The following is a 22520-nucleotide window of genomic DNA, read 5'->3' as shown; positions in this document are numbered from 1 at the left end:
TTAAAGTTTCTAGGTCAATCATGTTTTCAAATAATGTTCTGAAACAGTTTTGGGGGGAAGCCGTACTCACAGCCACCTATCTCATAAATCGTATGCCTAGCCGAGTACTACAATTCAACTTTCTCTCATATCTCAACTTTCTCCTCAAATCTTCCGCTCAAAGTCTTCGGCTGTATTGCCTTTGTCCATATTTATGATCACAAAAGAACAAATCTTGATCCAAAGTTTCACAAATGTCTCTTTATCGGCTATTCCAGCACTCATAAGGGTTACAAATGTTACTCCCCAGTTACAAAGAGGGTTTATAACACTATGGATGTCACTTTTTTTTAACATCAATCTTTCTTTCCCAAACCTGGTATTCAGGGGGAGCATTCAAAGGAATATCAACTTTGGGAAACTCTTCATGATCATCAGGCTGCATTTCTTCAACCCAATGTCTTCACACATGAACATCATCAAACTGCTCAACCCTTACCTGTGTTGTCACAATCAACTGGTTCTCCCTTGCCTTCTTCTTTGCCTATCCAACCAAATCTCAGCCCAGAAAATACATCCAGCCCGTCCTCCTCACTTCCTATAGTCAGTCCGACCTCATTTTCCGCCGATGAAAATCCAAACACTCTCAAATGTATCGCCACTTCAAACTCAAGCACAATTTGATATAGGTAATAAAGAACTTCGTGTTTATAGCAGGAGAAAAGTTAGGAATATAGAGGTCAACATACAAGACAAAGGACTGTTCAAACACTCAACCGAGCTCTCACGACCTTGAAAATCATGAAGGTATGGATTCTATGACTCATGAGTTAGTTTCTCCTACTATTGATGACATTGACCTGCCTATTGCTCTTCGAAATGGTGTCATAACTTGTACAAATCACCCAATAGAGAAATATGTTGCCTATGGGAAACTAACACCTATGTACCGAGCCTTTGTCTCTTTCTTTGATCTTATTCAGATTCCTACAGACATTTATGAGGCCTTGAAAGATCCTAAATGGAAGATTGCAATTGATGAAGAAATCAATGCTCTTGAGAAAAATGGTACTTGGGTTCTCATTGAGTTACCTCAAGGAAAGCGAACAGTTGGTTGTAAGTGGATTTTCACCGTCAAGTATAACTCAGATGGGAGTATCAACAGATTCAAGGCTCGGTTGGTTGTGAAAGGGTTCACTCAATCATATGGTGTTGACTATCAAGAGACCTTTGCTCCCGTCGCCAAGCTTAATACAGTAAAAGTTTTGTTATCACTTGCTGTAAATTGTGATTGACCCTTATATCAGTTGGATGTAAAAAATGCCTTCTTGAATGGGGAACTCGAAGAAGAAGTCTATATGGAAATTCCACCAGGGATGAAAAAATACTCCAGTGGTCGAGTAGTGTGCAAACTTCTCAAATCTCTTTATCGCACCTCGGGCATACTGATCATATCCTATTTGTTAAGTTCTCTTCAACCGGGAAGCTGGAAATTCTCATTGTCGATGTGGATGACATAATCCTAACTGGAGACGATTCATGCAAAATTTCAGATCTCAAAAGACTTCTTGCCTCAGAGTTTGAAATTAAAGATTTAGGACCCCTCAAATACTTTCTTGGAATGGAAGTAGCCCGATCCAAAGATGGAATTGTTATATCTCAAAAAAAGTATATTCTAGACCTTTTAAAAGAAACTAGAATGATTGGGAGTAAGCCTGTTGACACTCCAATGGATCCAAACTTGAAAGCAATTCGAAGTGAGGATTCAACTCCAGTAGAGAGGGGGAGTTATCAAAGATTAGTGGGGAAACTAATCTATCTCTCTCATACTAGACCTGATATCGCTTTCTCTGTCAGCATGGTAAGCCAACATATGCACAATCCTTTCGAGGAGCATTTGGAAGCAGTTCGTCGTATTCTAAGATATTTAAAAATGACACCAAGTCTTGGTTTGCACTTCAGAAAACACAACAATCGAGACTTAGAAGTCTACACAGATTCTAGTTGGGCTGGAGAGCTGACTGACAGATGATCAACCAGTGGTTATTGCACCTATGTATGAGGTAATTTAGTCACTTGGCGAAGCAAAAAGCAATCCGTGGTCTCAAGGAGTAGTGCAGAGTCAGAATATCGTGCTTTGGCCTTAGGTATATGTGAAGGAATGTGGCTCAAAAGGCTAATGAATGAGTTGAGAATTAACTCTCCTGCGTCAGTTAAGATGTACAGTGATAGTCAAGCTGCAATCAACATTGCTAAGAATCCGATTCACCATGATAGAACTAAACATGTTGAAATCAACCGACACTTCATTTTTGAGAAAGTAAATTCAAAGGTTACTGAGCTCAACTACATTCCCACAAAGAAACAGATTGCCGACATCCTAACAAAGGCCCTACCAAGAACGAGTTTTGAAGAATTTAATTCCAAGCTGGGTTTGTATAACATATACAACACAGCTTGAAGGGGAGTGTAGAAATAGTGATAGCATGTGTAAATATCTAGGGTGTCTTGTACAGCTAAGCATAGGTTGTAATATTTATTTCTTTCCTTTTTTAGCTATCTTGTACATTGTAATTTTCCTATATATTGACCTTTCTATTCTTCAATAAAATCAGATTAGAAGAATTAATCCAAAAACAACTACAAATACAAGAGCATCCAATGAATAATTCACTGAAACCATGTCACACCACCCTCCACGAGAGGGCAAATAAAAGAGATCAAGAAGAAATTAGAATTCCAACAGTATCTGAATGTATTACCTGAAGGAATGTTCATCATGGATATTATTCTACCTCCAATCCAAGGAACTGCTTGAATAGCCCAATCACCACCTTTTAGTTCAATAGGAGCCCTTGAGAGTTCTATTCCTTTGTGTCCAGGAACATCTTCCACATCTGGAACATGCTTTGCATTTTCTGCATATAATTTACAACTGTCTCATTAGAAAGGAGGTAGTCATTTCACCAATATATACTCTCTAATTGCACTTGCCAAATTTTCCCTTTGGGAATAGGTTAAGACCTGAAAAAATAAGCAAGAACAAACCAGAAACCAAGCACAACACTAGCAAGACAATAAGTAATTTTTCCACAAAAGTTCTGGAATTTCTATTAAGAGGAATAGGCAAATACACTCTCACAGCCACTGGTGGTATTCGAGAGACCACCAACTCTCCACACATTCAACAACTCTCTACAATACCCTTACAAACCAAGCCCTTACCTATTTATAAAATAAACCACAACCTATTCCCATTCCAAAACTGACAGCAATAACACACAACTCAAATAACATAATAGTAATTAATTGTAACCCATTACAATTCTATTTTTTTTTTTTTGAAAAAGAGACAAAGGTCAAAAGGCTGACCTCTACTCAAAAATTTGAAAACCCTCACTTATGGTGGAGGAAAACCGTGGTTACAAATAAAACAACAAATCACCCAAAAAAACCACAACTAACCCCACCAACAGAACCTAAATCCAGAAATTGCCCCAATCTCTGATAAGGTCCAAAAAGGCAACCCCCTCAAAACATTTGTTTCTATACACCCAAGTAGCCACCCAAAATTTTATCTTTTCCCAAATAGTCTCTACAGAATTAGAAATATCTTCGAACAGTCTGTTATTTCTCTCAAGCCATAGGGCCCAAAAAGTTTCCAACACGAAAGTTTGCCAGAGACGAGAAACTCGCTTGCCGCCCCCTAACTTAGTGAGAATTAGTTCAGAACAGTTAGAGGGCATACACCAAAGAATTCCAAACTCAGCTAAGACTTTTCCCCACAATTCTCTTGAGAAAAGACACTCCAAGAATAAATGGCTGGTGGACTCCCCTGCCTGCTTACAACAAACGCACCAAGCAGGGGACAAACAATGGTAGGGTCTTCTTCTTTGCAAATTGTCATGAACATTTAGTTTATCGTTGAAAACCAGCCAACCAAACACTTTAACTCTCGAAGGAGAGACATTTTTCCACAAAGACTTTCCCCACTCCCGAACAGAACCCAAGTGAGCATAGCTTAACCTCCAAAAGGCCGATTTGCAAGAGAAACCTTCATTACCGTCTGGAATCCATGCCCTCCGATCTTCTAAAACTACTGGTAAAGCCACCCTTTCTAACAAAAGTAACAACTGAGATAGACTGGTGACCTCCCTATCGAACAGATTCCTTCTAAAACGCAAATCCCAACCTTGAATTTGAAGGCCCGAAACCCCTCCTAAAACCACCATGTCCCTAATCAAACAATTGCTGCCCATCGAAATCAAAAATAGATCTAGGAACTGATTCTTTAAAGGAACACCGTTAATCCAAATATCTTCCCAAAAGCGGATTCGATCCCCCTTCCCCACCCTGAAACTAACAAACTGATGATATTCCTCATAAAGGGAGGAAATATCTTTCCACGGGCCACGAACAGACAACCTCCTCCCTCTACCAGTGTCCCAAAAACCTCCATCTCCCCCATACTTGCTCAACACCACTCTATGCCACAAGGTGTTCCTTTCCATTGGAAACCGCCATAGCCACTTCATGAGGAAAGCCTTATTTCTTGAATCTAAATTGCCAATCCCCAAACCCCCGTGATCCCGAGATTTGCAAACTTCTTTCCACGAGACCAGATGATCCGACTTTGAATGATCCGCCCCTTCCCAAAGAAAATCCCGCATCAGCTTTTCCAACACATCCACGACCCCCTTAGGAATATGAAAGAGCGACAAATAATACACCGGAATAGAAGAAAGAATCGATTGGATAAGAGTCAATCTGCCTCCCCTGAAAAGGAAAGCACACTTCCACCTATCCAACCTCTTAGCACAACTTGAGACCACGGGCTCCCAAAAACCCTTGTTATGGGGGGAATCCCCCAAAGGAAGACCCAAATACTTCATAGGCCACTGACTCACCTCACACCCGATCTCCTTAGCACGAAGCTTCACTATCTCCTCCTCCAAGTTAATCCCTAATAACTGGCACTTCTACAGGTTAATAGAAAGTCCAGAAACTACGCTAAAAACTTTCAGAATATCCAACAAAGCTGACAAGGAATCGTTATCGTCCACAAAAAATATCGTATCGTCTGCGAACTGAAGATGGCTGACTTCCACCAAATCTTTCCCTACTTTGAAACCTCGCAAGGCCGAGACGCTCTTGGCCTTATCCACCATCCTGCCCAAAACATCAACCACCAAGGTAAACAAGAAAGGTGAGAGGGAATCATCTTGGCGAAGACCTCTAGACCTTTAAATTTCCCCCTCGGTCTCCCATTTAAAAACACGGAGAAAGAAGTAGTAGACAAACACCCCAGAATCCACTTTCTCCAAACTACACCAAAACCTTTCTTATCCAGAACGAATCCCAGAAAATCCCAATCTACACAATCATAGGCCTTGGCAAAATCAATTTTGAAAACCCACCCCTTCTTGCCTTTACTCCGATACTCCTCCACTGCCTCATTAGCCACCAACACTGTATCCAAGATCTGCCTGCCCTCTACAAAAGCTCCTTGAGTCTCAGCTATTGTATCAGAGAGAACTCCTCTAAGACGACCAGCCAACACCTTTGAAATAATCTTGTAGAGACTAGTGACCAAACTAATTGGCCTAAAATCTCGCACCCGACAACTATCCAACTTCTTCGGAATTAGGCAAATGTAAGTTTCATTAGTCCTCCGATGAATAACCCCATCCTTAAAGAAAACCTCGAACACTGCTTGGAGATCACTCTTAACCGTGTCCCAATTGTCCTGATAGAAAGCCAAAGAGAAACCATCGGGACCCGGAGCCTTAGACCCATCACAATCGAAAACTGAACGACGAATTTCCTCTTCCGAGAACGGCCTCTCAATGAAAGAGGACAAGAAAGAGGGAATAGGCTCCCAAGAAATGCCTTCGACACCACTCCACCTCCTAGGGACCGAAGAATACAACGAGGAGTAAAAATCAACAATTGCCTTTTCTATATCAACATCTTTGTCAAGGATAGTCCCATCCTCTTGCTCAATTCGAGAGATGAAATTCCTAGCTTTACGAGCGCTAAGGATACTATGAAAGAGCTTGGAATTAGAGTCTCCTTGTTTGGCCCATTGACGTTTTGACTTAACCCATTACAATTCTATAACCCCAAAATATGAATCAGCACCTCTGTTTCTTACGTCTAACATAAGTGATGTGAGTTGGAGGCCTAACAGAATACAATGCTTTTCAAGACTTATCAGGAGTTTGTTAGATAAATTCGCAAAGAAGCTTTATTTATTACAAGACAGGCCAACAAGGAAACTTGCAGCCTTTTGAGTTTGACAGGCCAAACACAGGAAAACTTTTAGGGCAAGCACAAATCATATTAAAATTCATGTTTGATTACCAACACCCATGGTTTTAAAAAATGGTTGAGGCGTACGCCTCGAGGCGCGCCTTGAGACGAGGCGGTAAAAAAACGCCTCTGAGGCGCCGCCTCATAAAGTGGCAGTGAGACGCACGCCTCACATGAGTGAGGCGAATTAAGGCGGACGATTCTGAGGCGAGGCGGGCTGAGGCGGACTGAGGTGTATGCCTCATGTTTCTACACTTTTTGGCTGTTTTATTGCCTCACACGTGGGGCTTTCTTAAAATAGTGTTTTGGGCTTTTCTTTTAACTAAATGGGCTTAAAGTTTGGGCTTATTTTATCAGATTTTAAGTTAAAAAAAACCTTAATTTCTTCCTAACCTTCTCACGGCAATCCCCTCTTTTCTTCTCTTCCATCACCTCACAGCAGCATCTCCCCTCCATCATCTCACAGCAGCATCTCTCCATCATCTCATCTCAGCTCTCCCTCACACTCTTTATTTCTCTCCTTTATACGCAAGAAGCTCTCTCCTCACTCATTTTATGCATTTTATGCTCTCTCCCTCACACTTTTCTTCTCTACCATCATCTCATAGCAGCATCTACCGATTAATGCATTTTATCCATATGATTTTAAGACTTATATAACTAGTACTTTTATGACTTTGACATGGACTTATGTGTTCTTTGTTATGAATTCTATGAATTTTATGAAATTTCATGAATTTTAGGATATTTTATGAATTTTATTATATTTTTAAAATTTTATTTGTTCTTATAGTTGAGGCGTACGCCTCGTTGCGCCTCGAGGCTTACGCCTCGCGGTACTAAGAGAAAACGCCTCGCCTTGCAATTTCGCCTTTTAAAACCTTGCCAACACCCTCAAGAGCTTTAGACAATATTAGTGTATCCACTTTACATTTGATACTCTAACTCCTGGTAATATAATATGATATTGAAACATGAAAGAAAAGTTAATTACAACAAATAGCTAGACAATAGCAAGCTTTTTCACAGTTAACATGTAGAAATGGGAATGCTTATTAACCGTTAAGACACAGAGAATAAAGAAAGGGGAATTCAGTAATTTAAACTTGTCATGTCATAATGCCAGTTAAGGCAAGGTTAAGCAGATGAAGAAGCATGGGTTCTAGAATCTTGTGGGTTCTTTTCTTGTGAGCCTGTTTTCCTCTCATTACTAAAACGCATAGAGCTACCCAATATCTTATTTTCTCTCATATGAATGCATATAATGTACAAACAACAACTAACTAAAGCGAATGGTGCCCTAATCCCTAATTTTGGGGTAAACAAAATGTAAATAAATCTTTATAAAAAAAGGATTAACGAAGAGGCATAGCCAAAATATTAGAAATCTGAGTGGCATAAAAGACAAAAAAAATACCAAGTTTAAAATTCAACTTATCACATTTACCCTAATCACTAATTTAATTAAAGTTTTATAGAATTATTTTAAAAAAATAAAATAAAAAGGATTTTAAGGATTAGAAGAATGTAAGTTTCCTTAACGGGTTCTTAGATAATCTCCAAGATTATTTCTTACCTTCACTTTTGTACCTAGATTAAAGGTTAATCCTGGTATATATATTACATTTGCTTCTTCTCAGCTAAAAACAATTCGCAGCAGTTTATAATTTCGTTTTCTTGCCCTAGATGAGATCCTGGAGTTTAGCTATTTGCGGGTATTCTGGAATTTCCTACTGACTGGGAACGAGGACAGGATGTTCTCTCAAAGGGGTTAGTACAGGAATTCTGGACGTAACCTATTGAAAGTACAAAAATTAAATAAAAACATTTGCGGGGATTCTGGAATTTCCCAGATGAGATCCTCAAAGCAGTAGTTTTATTACCTAGTTGAGTTTTATATCGCTTCATACTGGCAGATACTAGCTCAGCAACTTTTTGCTCTGGAGGCATTGTGATTTGAAGAACCTCGCCATCTGTGCCCCATGCATCAACCTATTATGAATAAAGCAAAATGGTTGACATAATACTTCAAATAACTCCTTTTATTTTTCAACAAAATAAATCCACCTATGATTCTCAAGGGCTCAAGCAAATGTTTTAAACATTTAATAAGAAAGACATACAATTGCACCTCCACCAAGTAATAGTTGCACATGCAGACGACGACTTGGCCTCTTCCAAGATCCTTCCGTTTTGGAAACTCTAACTGTAACAACTGAGGATTGAAGTTCAGCAACATAATGTGTCAACAAAAATTGACCTTCGGTGAATCCATATCCATCGTCATCATCTTCATATAGAACACCTTTAGCTTTCCCTGTAAAGAGAAACGATCTCTATAAAAAAAAAAGTTAAATGAAAAACATTATATCGCTAGTAATATGTCTGCTGATATAATATCTACTATTAATTTTATCACTTTATCAGCAACTACTAAATCAAACATAAATTACCATAATAAAAGCAATGCAGAACAATTCTTGAAATCCAACTCCCAAAACAACACTTAATATATCCTTTAGAAAAGGTTGAGAGATAGAGTTATATATACAGTGTCTTTTGTGCTTGAACTTAGAGAACACATATACATCTGTCAGAAACAATTTAATTAAATAATCTTGGATAGAGGTTTGTTTCCTAGAAAATCTAGACTTCATGGCATGTTTGGTTCATTGGAATGGGCTTTGGAATGGAAAAGTCATCTGAAGAGAATTAAAAACAAATAAATTACCATGTTCATCTAATGCCACAATGAGGGACAGATCATCTGATGGACTTGCCTCGCCAACATGCTGATGAGGAGGACCGAAAGGAATAATTGCTCCACCTTGCAAATACAAAGCTGGTAAATCCTGAAAGGACCCAACAAAATTAAAAGTAAATACTGGAACAACAGACAACAAAAATGAAAAGTGAATGTACAAAGAAGAGGAAAACTCAATAACAAGCAAATCAATAATTTTGGTCCTACATACCGGATGTGAATCATCAAAATCCAATCTCAACCAGATTCCTTTTGGAAGTGTAAACTGGAGAATATCTGTCTGCTGGTCAGGTACAGTACTAATCATGAAACATAGAAAGTCAGGGAAACAAATATCCACAATTTAATGATCAAGAACAGTCAAAATTTTCCTAATGAACACCTCTTTGAATAATATATGATAGGTGTGAAATAAAATATCAGGAGTTTTGTTCGTAGATACACCCACAGGGACTCAGTAGTAAACTGCACTCAATTCTTGTTTTTCTGGTGGGAGAAACTAAAAACGGAGAAAAAATTGTCAGGTTGAAAAAGAGAATTATAAAGAAACTGAGAATATACTTTCAAATGTAGGCAGAATTTTTTTTTTTTTTGACAAAAAAATGTATACAGAAATTTTAGTTTATCATCTTTTCATAAATCACATGAGATCTTAAAATAAAATAGGTACAGCATGTTTATGAGGCATCTGACATTGGGTAATTTGTTTTGCATATAGCTGAATAAATATTATTATAATAACATAGGAAACAACCAGCCATCTTTAAGGCAGAATTTGATTGATGCATCAAGGACAACTTTATTTTCATCTTAAAAAATGTATGAAGTTCAAAAAGTGTCATGAATAGTGCAGAAGGGGTAGAATTAGTGCAGAAGCTTTATGGGATAAAGTGAGATATTGGATAACTATTTGGGTTGGGTGTTCAATACGAAAAAGTTTAGAGATGTGCTTTTCTCTGATTTATGTAGAGAATGACAAGTCTTCCTCTAATATTTGAGTTTCCTGTACTTTGTTTTATGTTTTTTTTTTTTGGTAAGATGGTTGTACAATCTTTGTGCACCTTCTTCTGTTTGTATTATTCTTTTCACTAATAATAGAACTTGTGAATTGTTTAAAAAAAAAGTGCCATTGTAGAAGCACAAATAAAGATCCACAAAGACCCGTCACACTTAATTTCTGTTAAAAGAAATAGAAACCTTGAACAGACTAAAAGTGGACCGAGCAAAAAAGAATTCTCGACTTTCCTTAAACTGGGATCTTTGGTATCTGCACAGCAATACACAGATGTTAGCCAATATTAGAAAGAGAAATTTTCATGCAGTTCCAATGCCAATTGAACTTAACAAAGTTAGAACCTACCAGCGAAAAAAGTAGGACTGGCTACTGGAGTTCCAATTGTATGTGCCATGTAGAAAAGAGTATATATATGTGGAAGAAGGCGGTAGCGCCTAATCAATGCAAGTCGGCATACTTCTTCACACTGATGAAGGGAAATAAGTTTAGTTCACAATGTAGGTGGTAAGGAAAATTAGAGAACATTTTCTCAAAATAATTGTTGGATAAAAGAAAATGGTCATAAAGGTCAATAGAAAAATATACTCTTAATTGTTATTTTCATTTCTAAAGCAATAGCCTTTAAAATGGCTGAGTCGAAAAGGTATATTCTAAGTATAAACTAATTTACATTAATTACACCTCAGCTGTAAAACACTAACTAATAATTCAGGTTATTTCTACACCCTCCCTCAAGGTGGTGCATACAAGTCCCACATGCCCAGCTTGCACACTTTTTTTTTGAAAAAGAGACAAGGTCAATCAATGATTGACCCCCAATTTCATTAGAAACCATCACTTAAGGCGGAGGAAAACCATGGATCATTACATAGAAAAACCAATACCTAGAACATAAGTACAAGTTATACATCAGATCCGATTCTAATCATGGTCACTATCGTAGGATAAAATACAGCCCCAGTCTCTATGGAGATCTTGAAATGAAAGATTTTTAAAGTATTTTGTCCTATAGACCCATGTTGCAACCCAAAATTTAACTTTATCCCACACCTCTACACTCTTCTTTTCTATATTGTCAAAAATTCTACCATTCCTTTCTAACCATATTGCCCAAAGTATAGCCAATACAGTAGCTGTCCATAATCTAGCAGACCTCTTCCCCCCATCTATCTTGCAAGACAAGAGCTCAGCACATTTCTTTGGCATGCACCAGCTTAATCCAAATTCTCTCAGTAATCTATTCCATAGACCTTGGCTAAAAGGACACTTAAGAAATAGGTGTGACAAAGATTCATCAGCATTCTTGCAGCAGACACACCAGCCCGGAGACAACACCTGGAAAGGTCTTCTCTTTTGCATATCTCCTGAACGTTTACTTTTTCCAAAGCTAACAACCAACCAAAAACTTTGATTCTAGATGGAGCGCAACCTTTCCACACCAACTAAGCCCAATTTCCTTGTGAATTATACTGGTATGAGACTAAACTTTGAAAGGCACTTTTACAAGAGAAAATACCATTAATCCCAGGAGACCAAATTCTTGAGTCATCCACTACCTCAAGAATTGGTTTCTGTTCAAGAAGCTGAAGCAGATCTACTAAATGGGGGGCCTCCCACTCTCTCAATTGTCTTCTGAACTGAAAATCCCATCCAGAGTTAGATCTTGAGAGTCCTTCTCCCCCACCCGCCATTTCTTTTACACTCTTGTCTCCCATTAGAAATCTGCATAAGATCAGGAAATAGTCTCATAAAGGCTTCATCACCCACCCAAACATCCTCCCAGAATCTGATTCTATTCCCCTTGCCAACCTTGAAGCGAACCCTAGTCAGGAATGCATCATACAATGCCGCAATACTCTTCCATGGTCCTCTAAACGACAGAGAATCCCCTCTTTTCGAATCCCAGAAGTTATCAGCTCTCCCATATCTACTTTTAATCACCTTATACCAAAGGGTCTTGTCTTCCAACGGGAATCGCCACAGCCACTTCATCAAAAAAGCCTTATTTCTTGCTTCCAAGTGCCCAATACCTAGCCCTCCTAGAAAAAGAGGTTTACACACCTTTTCCCAAGCCACCAGATGCTCACCCCCACCCAGATCACCCCCTTCCCAAAGGAAATCCCTCATCATCTTTTCAAGGGCGATGATCACAGTTTTGGGTGCTCTAAACAATGAAAGTAAGTTGGTAGGGATGATAACACAGATTGAATAATCGTTAGTCTACCCCCTCTAGACAAGTATGCACCCCTCCACCCATCTAATCTTTTCGCAAATTTTGCTACAACCGGTTCCCAGAACGCTTGTTTTTTAGGATTCCCCCCCAAAGGCAACCCTAAGTACTTCAAGGGCCACTGACCCACTTAACACCCTACCGACCTCGCCAAAGAATCAACCACCTCCTCCACCATGTTCAGACCCAAGATTTGACTTTTACTCATGTTGATTTTCATCCCGGATGCAGAGCAAAACGTCTTTAGAATATCAAGTAACTTTTGGACTGAACCTTTATCTTTAATGAAGAATATCGTATCATCTACAAATTGTAAATGACTTACCGAAACCTTTTCCCTCCCCACAAGAAAACCATTATACAAAGAGGAGTCATTAGCTTTGTCTACCATCCTACCAAGTACATCCCCTAGCAAAATGAATAGAAGGTGATAACGGGTCCCCTTGCCTTAGCCCCCTTTCCCCACAAATCTTTCCTCTCGGTCTTCCATTTATAAATATAGAGTAGGATGCTGAGGATACACAGCCTTTTATCCACTTCCTCCATTTATGGCCAAATCCTTTCTTTGCTAGTACCATGTCTAAAAATTCCCAATCAACATAGTCATAAGCTTTCTCAAAGTCTATTTTGAAAACTATACCACTTAGTCCTTTGCTTCTATATTCCTCCACCGCCTCGTTTGCCACCAAGACCGAGTCTAATATCTGTCTATTTTCCACAAAAGCAGACTGAGTTTCAGAAATAGTGTCATCCAATACCCCTCGAAGCCTGATAGCCAATACTTTGGAAATTATCTTGTACAAGCTTGTAGTTAGGCTTATCAGCCTATAATCCTTTATCTTACAACTATTCAGTTTTTTGGGAATAAGGCAAATGTATGTCTCGTTCAAATTCCTTTGGATAATACCATCTTCTGAAAACCTTGTAAATGCCCTCATCACATCCCCTTTTAAAATATCCCAATTCCTTTGGTATACTGCCATTGAGAAGCCATCTGGACCTGGCGCTTTGTCCCCATCACATTCAAACACTGCCTTTTTCACTTCCTCTTCTTCAAACGGTCTTTCCAGATGTGCAACCAGGAAGTCCGGGTTTGCCTTCCACTCAATACCCTCGATTCCGATCACTTCTCGGTGTCCTGATCTATACAGCATTTTATAAAACGAAGTGATTTCATCTACTATCTCGTTCTCTTTTTCCAATAATACCCCATCCTCCCTTTCAATTCTGGATATGAAATTTTTGGCCTTTCTGGCATTAAGCAAACGATGGAAAAACTTGGAGTTTGCATCCCCTTCTTTTGCCCACTTGCATTTAGCTTTCAGTCAGTTTCCTCTCTCTTCTTCAAAAAGCAATTGTTGCCATTCTTTCTTAAGTGATCTCCTTTCTTCCATATATAGTAAGCTCCAGCAATCACTTCCTTCCATCCTATCCAACTCAGAGATTCTCCTTTCTATTGTTTGTTTTAAAATCTTTTTGCTTCCAAATTCCTTAATGCTCCACTCCTTCACCTTCTCTTTGATTATTTTTAGTCTTTCCATAAAGTTGTATTCTGTCTCAAACTTTTCTCCAGCATCCTTCCACCAAGTTGCAAATTCCTTCTTAAAAGAACTGTGTTCCAGCCACATATTGTCAAACCGGAAGGGACTTGGCCCCCACTTGGGTGGGTTGGAGTCCAAGACAACCGGATTATGATCTGAAACAATTCTAACATGTACCTCTTGCCTAACAAAAGGGAATATCTCATTCCATTTGCTAGAAAACAGGAATCTGTCTAATCTACAACAAATTGGGTGCTGTCTAAAATTTGACCATGTAAATTGACCATTATTCAACTTGAGATCAACGAGTCTCAGCTGTCTTATTAGATCATCAAACAACTTCATACTTTTGGTTACTGTCTTACTGTTTAACTTCTCTTCCAGCCTTCTAACTACATTAAAATCACCCCTTAAACACCATTTATCACCACATATGGCACTTAAGCCTGCTATCTCATCCCAAAACGTCCATAGACTCCTGAAAACCACCAAGGCTCCTTTCCCTCCGCTTCAATAAGTACCGATATAGAAAACTCTCCTACTAAAGAGTCCAACACTTTAATTTTCCTCGAATCCCAAACAATTATAGTACCTCCTGATCTCCCCATGGCTGGTAGTAGAGACCACGCTTTAGATCTAGACCTCCAAATGCTTCCAACAAATTTTCTGTTCACCAACTCCCTTTTGACTTCTTGTAACACAATAAAATCCAGATTAATCTTGCAAATCGTAGCCTTAATATTCTTTCGTTTCTCAGCTGCCCCACTTCCCCTCACATTCCATGTCAAAATCTTCATTTATCTGTAGACCCCTTCCCCCCTTTCTTCTTAGAGTTGTTATCATAATTTATGTTACATGCCAATTTTCTCAGTTCCTTACTCCTTGAATTCTGAAATATCACCTTCATCGCCAACTCATTCAAAGATTCAGCTACCTTATTCCAATCATTCTCGGGACTCTGACTTGGCTCCATTCTTCCTTTCTCCGTACTTTCTTTCCTTGATTCCCCCCTCGTGAAACCGTTAGAGGATCTGTGCTCCAAGGATATATTATCCCCCATCTCTTCCATTACTCAATTACTCCATAGCTTTCTCATATCTGGTAAAATCTCTTCTACTCTCTCTGTAGGAATTACAGAGTAATCATCTTCCTCCTCTGAACTACCCCCTCCAAGCTGTCATCATTCATACCATCCTCTTGAAAGTCTTCAATCCTTTCCATTTCTTCTATATTGCATTCCATATTATTTTTCATTATGTTTGGGTACATCCTATCCCCTTAGGAGTACTTTTCTTTTTCCTTCTATAAACAATCAGGTGTCCTTCTACCTTTTCCTCCTCTTTTTTTAGCATTGTTCCATCTTTTATCAGAACTGAATTCTTTTTTTTCTTTGCTGTGTTGACAAACTCAGACCAATAACTTGTTGCTGCCTTTGAAAAAGCAAGCCTAACCTTCGGGCTCATTTTCCTGAAGCTGTTAATAAAAAAACCCCTCACTAAATCCATCTGCTCCCTTTCTTTTTGAGCCATTCTTAACTGGGGAAAATTGGACCACACTACATTTGACACCTCAGCAGTATGGAGCTGCCTTTCCTTGCTGCCACGTTGGCACCCCCTTATCTCCCACCTTGGTTCTTTATTTATTTTAACTGAGATCATTCCCATAAAGGCCCGATCCTCTATACTCCAACTCTCCTTTCTAGATTCTAGAAAAGTGAATAAAGGCCCACCAAGCCCAAAGTCCTTTTGGCCCCAATCTCTCTGGTTTATATTTAAATTTAAATAAAACCTAGGCTTCGGTTCCTTTAAACAAAGTGAGCAATAAATGCGATTGAAAACCCTTTGGAGACTAATCAGCTTCTCCCCCATGAGTTTCTCTGAAGTTGTGCAAAGCTGCAACTCTTTGTTTGAAACCTCCTCGATTCCCCCACTCGCTTCTGCAGGGAATGGCCGCCGCCCCTTTATGCTTGATGATTGCATCTCAAAATCCTGGGTCTCTCCTAGCCCGACCTCGACAGCTACGCCTACACCTACGATTTCTGCATTCCCAAGCCCTTCGGTCTTCTCCTCACCAGACTCCTTGCCGCCGACAACAGCCGCTCCACCTACCAGCGGTACTGGAAGCTGTTTTCCGTCGGCCGTTTCCCCTCCATAGTCGCCAGTCACCCCAGCTCCTAATATATCACCCTCTTCCTGCCATCTTGTGTTGAGAAATCCATGAAATCTATAACCCCAATCATTTAGTCTGAATAATTTTAAAGGAAATTCAGAACCCTCATACTGGAGTCGAATGTTTTTAGGTACAAAGCCCTCTTTATCCCCTTCCATCTTGAGTCTCAAATGATTCAAGTACGTTTTTTCTGCTGTATCCTTCTCCACGTCTAGCAATCCTCCACACATGTCACCAATTTTCCTCATGATCTTAATATTCCATAAATTCAGAGACAGTCCTTCAACCCCAATCCAAGACCTCCTACATTCTATTTTAATATCTCTGTTTTGTTCTTCAAATGACCATCTCCTAAAAGAGACCTCCGTGCCCCCAGTACCCGGTATTACAGTCTTGTGCAATTTCATCAAACTCTCCATCTCTTCTTCGTTCTTGCACCAGATTATGATTCGATCATCATACATTTGGCTAGCCTCCCAAAACCTCTTAGTTTCCCGAGAGAGATTATAAAAAATAACACTCCATCCCACCTTACTGTTATCTCTAAACATTATTAGTGCCTTGTTCCAATCCTTGTCACAATTTTCCACTTGTAAGAATTCGTGAAAGTTTTTCTGTTTCATTCTCTCTCTCGGGAACTTGTTCCTTGGTCTGAAACTCCCATTCCCCATAGGTAAGAAGTCCCAATATCTTAGCTTATTAGTGTCCCAATTCTGTATTGTTTTGTGGAAGCTCTTATTTGTTATATGTGGTGGTTCTGTTGTATATACTTGCTCCTCCCGCCAAATACCTTCATACCCCCATCGAGTGCCTTCCTTCCCCCTCCCATCTCTGACTCGTTATATTTGCCATCAGGTTGTTTTCTTATTTTTTCTTTTGTCTGTTTCACTATGTTCGCATAAGAAGGCTTCAAAGCTCCTTTCCTGACAGACTCGCTATCCTCCATAATCAATTCATGTTTCTCGTACTTCTGCATGTTTTGTCGTTTTAGCACCCCCTTAAGACACCTTGCGAGCTCGTTCCACCCCCTAGCTTGTCTTTCCTCCGGAATTATCACCATGGACATCCTATTATTCTTCAGGACTGATATCTTGATAAACCCCCTGCTACTATTTTGAAAACTCTCCAAATAACAGCTATTCGAAGTGTTTTGAAAAGATCTCTTGAAATTCACCCTCTGCGTCTCCTCCTTGTTCTGCATTTCTTCCAATAGTTCGATAAGCCATGAAGCTGCATCCAGTGTTATAGTTATTTCATAACCCGATAATCGGGTCCTCTCGCATATTCTAACCAAACCCCCGTCAATTGATAAGGTGAACATAAACACCTTATACAAGGTACGAAAGCTCCAGTATCTTTGCTGCCCCTGGTCACCAAAGGATCCAGGTTGTTTTTTTAGGCCAAAACCAATGGGGTAGTAGCCCTCTTTCTTCCCAAAACCAATGGGATTTTTGTGCCAACCATGGCCGGAAAGACCACGGTCGTACCTAACGTGCATGGGAAGACTCTTAGATTTCTCTCTCTAACTTTTTTATGCCCAGCTTGCACACTTGCTCATCAAAAATTTCTTTTGATAATATTTTTGTTAGCAAATCAGCAGCTTGTTGTTTGCTTGGCACATAAACGACACAGTTCTTTTTCTTCAATTTTTTCTTTTATGAAATGACGGTCCACCTCCACATGTTTGGTTCTATCACGATGAACCGGATTGTGTGCTATATTAATAGCTAATTTATTGTCACTGTATAGTTTCAAAGGATTCGCTCTTTTGAAGTTGTAGTTCTTCTAGAACTTGTTTGATCCAAATCAATTTACATACTCCTTGAGCAAGAGCTCTAAGCTCATCTTCAGCACTGCTTCTTGCGACAACAGGTTGTTTCTTCTTGCTTCTCCAAGTAACAAGGTTTCCCCATACCTTGGTACAATATCCAGATATTCATCTTCTGTCCTTAATTGAACCTGCCCAGTCTGCATCAGTGAAAGCTTCTATGCCACTTTCTCCATTTTTTCTGAACAACAAACCTTTTCCAGGTGTTCTTTAGATACCGTAATTTCCTGTAAAATGCCTCCAAGTGTTCTTCTAAAAGGTTGTACAAATACTGACTGACCAAGCTAACTGCAAAGGCAATGTCAGGTCAAGTGTGAGACAAATAGATCAATTTTCCCACTAGTCATTGATACATCCCTTTGTCTACAGGTTTCTCCTTTTCTTTCTTCTTGTACTTTCCCTTGGGTTCCATTGGTGTTGCTGCTCGTTTACATTTGAGCATATCAGTCTCTTTGAGTAGATCAATAACATACTTACGTTGAGAGACTGGAATCCCCTGCTTGGTTCTTGCAAACTCCATACCCAAAAAGTATCTCATCTGACCAAGATCTTTTACCTCAAATTCTTGGGCTAGTAGTCTTTTAAACTCCTTCATTCCATTAAAGTCATTTCCAGTTAGAATCATATCATCAACATAGAAAATAAGAATTACAATCTTACCATCTTGTCAATGTTTGAAGAATAGAGTATGATCTGACTAACTTGTTTGTACCCATGCTTCTTGATCACTTGAATGAACCTCTCAAACCATGCTCGTGGTGACTGCTTCAAGCCATAGAGAGACTTCTTTAAGTGACATGCTATTTCTTTTCCATATTTTCCTTCGAGACCAGGAGGAATCTTCATATAAACCTCTTCCTCTAAATTTCCATTTAGAAAAGCGTTCTTAATATCAAGTTGCTTCAATGGCCAATCAAGATTAGCAGCTATTGATAGGAGAATACTTATTTTGTTTAGTTTTGCCACTAGTGTAAATGTCTCTGTGTAGTCCACCCCATAAGTTTGAGTGAACCCCTTTGCAACCAGTCTCGCCTTGCATCTTTCTATAATACCATCAGCTTTGTATTTCACTGTGAATACCCACTTGCATTGTAGCGTCTCAAATTCACTATTAAGGCTAAGTGCCTTGAATTATGGTGTCTGGAGGACATAATATGATTTATATGTGGAATTAATGGAATATATGTATGATTACATGATTTAAATGATATTATGAATATATATATATATATGCATGTTTATGAGTATTAAATATGCATGTGGGCCCGTTCTTGTCAAGGCATGCATATTTGTAAGTTTTGACCCGTTGAGGATATATTTGAATTATGTAGGTATTATGAGTGAGACCCCAGCAATATGGACATATATTTGAGATGTGTGGACCAAGACGATCCTAGTGAGTGGATTTGCGGAATAGTCACAATGAGGTCCAATACCTGGCTCGGGGCGAGCCTATGGTATTTTGGGGACTTAGTGCGTATTTAGGATTTCTTGGTTAACGTGCAATTATTTGGTGATTAATTGGTCATGTCGGGATTAACTGAGAATCTATATTTGAGGATTAGTGGGAGTTGTGGCTAATGACCATTTTGACATTGGGGCCATTAAGGAATAAGTTATGACTAAGGGGCATTATGGTCTTTTTATTAAGAGGATAGACTTACCTTGAGATAGCTTAGGCACTAGAAGCCTGTAGAGACAAGGAAACAAGACATAACCTCTCCCTCTTTCTCTTTCTCCCTAGTTGGTTTGCTCCCTTTCCCCCTTGGTGTGCATAGAAGCTAGCGGAGTTCTTGGAGAATCGGTGTCAAAGGTTGAAGATTGGAAACTTGGGGACTTGAATCAAGCTAGGATCACTGGAGGATAAACCCAGGGCCGTAATTTGCAGTGGGGGTAAGCCAAATGCTTTGTTTTTATTGAATTCTTAAGCTTGGTTTTGGTGTTTTTAAGTTTTGAACTCAAGGTTGGATTTTAGGTTCTGGTAATGTGTTAGCTTGATTTTGGGGGTTTATATGTAGCTTACAATGTTTGGGAATGCTTGAAAGACTTAATTCTGGTTATAGTTTATGTCTAGGATGAATTTTGGTGGGTTTGTCTCGGAGGAAATGCAGGGGAAATGCAGGGGATTCTAGGTTTTTGGGCTCAAGTCGCGGCCCTGTTCTTCAGGCGCCGTGGCCCGTGTGCGTGAGAAGGCCTGGGGGGTCCCTAATCTTGCCCAAGCGCTGCGGCTCAGGCAGGGCGCGCCGCGGCCTGCTGATACACCGCAGTAGACTAGATAAAGAGATAAGAGGAATGGAGTGTGTTTTATTGAAAGTCCGGGAAATTCGAGTCCCAGTTTCTCTCCAAGAGCCAAGGTTCAATACAGATTAAGAACAAAGCATGCCTCCCCCTACACTCTCTTGCTATTTAATTACAAAAAAAATTCCTAATTAAACAGATAGCAAATTGATACATTTCAAATCAATCAGATAGCAAATTGATTCCATATCCTTGATACATTACCAAACTTAGCTATTACCATAATCGGCCCCCCAATTCATGAGCCTAATATAGGTATGCCTAATTGGAGGTCTATCATTACCCTCCTCCCAAACTTTCACCTTGTCCGCAAGGTGAAAAGAAGGAAATTGCTGGACCATGGTGTCATAGCGTTCCCAAGTGGCCTCAAAGAGCAGTAGGTCCTTCCATTTGATAAGTACTTCCACTTCACCGCTTCCATCAGCTTTGGTATTCCGAACACCCATAACATCTGCAGGTTCAACCAACAACTCCAGATCTGGCAACAATGGGGAAGAGTGATGCACGCCATGGGCTCACCGAAGCTGAGAAATATGAAACACCGGATGCATCGAAGAGGTGGTAGGTAATGCCAACTTATAAGCGACCGACCAATGCATGCGAGTACTTCAAAAGGCCCGTAGAAGCGAGGAGAGAGCTTTTCATTGCACCTGGCAGCAATAGATTTTTGGCGGTAAGGCTTCAACTTGACAAATACCTTCTCTCCTACTTCAAAATGATCATCACGCCACTTTTTATCCGCCGTTAACTTCATCTTCTGTTGGACGTGGAGCAGATGCATTTTGAGTTCATCAAGTTGCACAACTCGTTCTTCTAACATTTCCTCAACCGAAGAAACTGGGGTGGAGCCGGACTTGTACCGAATGAGGGAAGGAGGATCGCGACCATAGAGAATCTGAAATGTGATAGAACAATTTTAGAGAATAGAATTTTTCTACCAACACAGTAACACCAAGAATGAAATCCCTCACAGAAAACCTCTTTATTAATGGTGAGAAAAGAAATACAGTCTAGCTTTCGAGATGCTAGTATCTCCAATTACAACCTTTTGAGAGGGCTGCTCTCTCCTAAGTCTAGATCTCTCTATCACAAGCTGCCTTCTAAATGAGACCCCTGCCTTATTTATAGGCTTTGGTCCTTTTACAATATAACAATCTAATGCCAGCTAGGAAAAAGAAAGACCAAATACAACAATTACAACTCAACCCTAAAACAGCCAATTAGATTAACTAAAAAACAGAATAAAACTAAATAAAATAGGGTACAATTAACACCATAAAAACCTAATTATTTCGGGGCCTCCTAGTGTAGACGGCCTGGATTGGAGGCTTATCAATACCCCCCAAAAACCTTCACCTTGTCCTCAAGGTGAAAAGAAGGAAATTGCTCGAAAATGGTGTGGTATGGCTCCCAAGTTGCTTCATAATCAGGTAGAGTCTTCCATTTGATGAGTACTTCAGAGGGTTGGATGGCGTTGGCAGCAGTGAAACGGGTATTAAGGAGTGCTTCAGGCTCTGTTTGAAGCTCGAGGTCAGCTGTGAGTTGTGGCGGAATGGTGGGAATGGCTGGTTCGTCACCAATGGCTCGACGGAGTTGGGACACGTGGAAAACAGGGTGGATCCGGGCATGATCTGGGAGCTGAAGCTTGTAAGCTACTTTGCCGATGCGCTGGACAATAGGAAAAGGCCCATAATAGCGAGCTGATAGCTTCTCGTTGGAGCGTTTGGCAAGAGAACGTTGGCGATATGGTCTGATTTTGAGATAGACCATGTCCCCAACTGAAAATTCCAGCGGCTTTCGTTTGGTATCTGCTTGGATTTTCATGCGGTGTTGAGCACGAAGGAGATGCATTCGGAGATCATCTAGGATGACATCTCGAGATTCCAACAATTCGTCCACTGAGGATACCAATACAGTCCCTTTTTTGTAGGGTAATAGGACAGGAGGGTCCCTCCCATATAGAGCCTTGAAGGGGGTGCTTTTGAGTGTAGAGTGATAGGAAGTATTGTAGCAATATTCAGCCCACGCCAACCACTTTGACCACTGTTTTGGTTGCTGAAACGAGAAGCAACGTAGGTATGTTTCTAGACATCGATTGAGCACTTCGGATTGACCGTCAGTTTGTGGATGGTAGGCAGTGCTCTTCTTCAATGTAGTGCCTTGTAGCTTGAATAGGTGACTCCAAAATAAGCTTAGGAAGATCCTATCCCGATCTGAAACTATTGATTGAGGAATGCCATGTAATCGCACTATTTCCTTCATGAAAGAATCAGCTACTGTAGGGGCTGAAAATGGATGTTTGAGTCTTATAAAATGTGCATATTTGGACAACCTATCCACCACAACTAGGATAGTATCCCAGCCTTCAGATTTGGGAAGTCCTT

At 39.8% G+C, this 22520-nt stretch overlaps 1 protein-coding gene across 4 annotated transcripts in view; it reads right to left on the bottom strand.

Moving 5' to 3' along the window:
* LOC133834844 (uncharacterized) overlaps positions 1-22520 on the bottom strand; it is a 62539-nt gene that overhangs the window by 5509 nt on the left and 34510 nt on the right. For 3 of the 4 annotated variants that reach the window (XM_062264605.1, XM_062264603.1, XM_062264606.1), the window contains 7 exons: positions 10416-10536; positions 10253-10322; positions 9267-9354; positions 9023-9143; positions 8415-8608; positions 8175-8283; positions 2742-2897 (listed from right to left, as the gene is read on the bottom strand). In XM_062264605.1, the coding sequence (XP_062120589.1) occupies positions 2742-2897; positions 8175-8283; positions 8415-8608; positions 9023-9143; positions 9267-9354; positions 10253-10322; positions 10416-10536 (859 nt within the window). The remainder of the gene's footprint in view (positions 1-2741; positions 2898-8174; positions 8284-8414; positions 8609-9022; positions 9144-9266; positions 9355-10252; positions 10323-10415; positions 10537-22520) is intronic. The other variant, XM_062264604.1, reaches the window with a different exon arrangement.

This window comes from Humulus lupulus, chromosome 5, assembly GCF_963169125.1.
Source record: "Humulus lupulus chromosome 5, drHumLupu1.1, whole genome shotgun sequence".
Classification (NCBI taxonomy): Eukaryota; Viridiplantae; Streptophyta; class Magnoliopsida; order Rosales; family Cannabaceae; genus Humulus; species Humulus lupulus.
The sequence above is the reverse complement of the archived record's forward strand: the minus strand, read 5'-3'. Positions and strand labels throughout refer to the sequence as shown.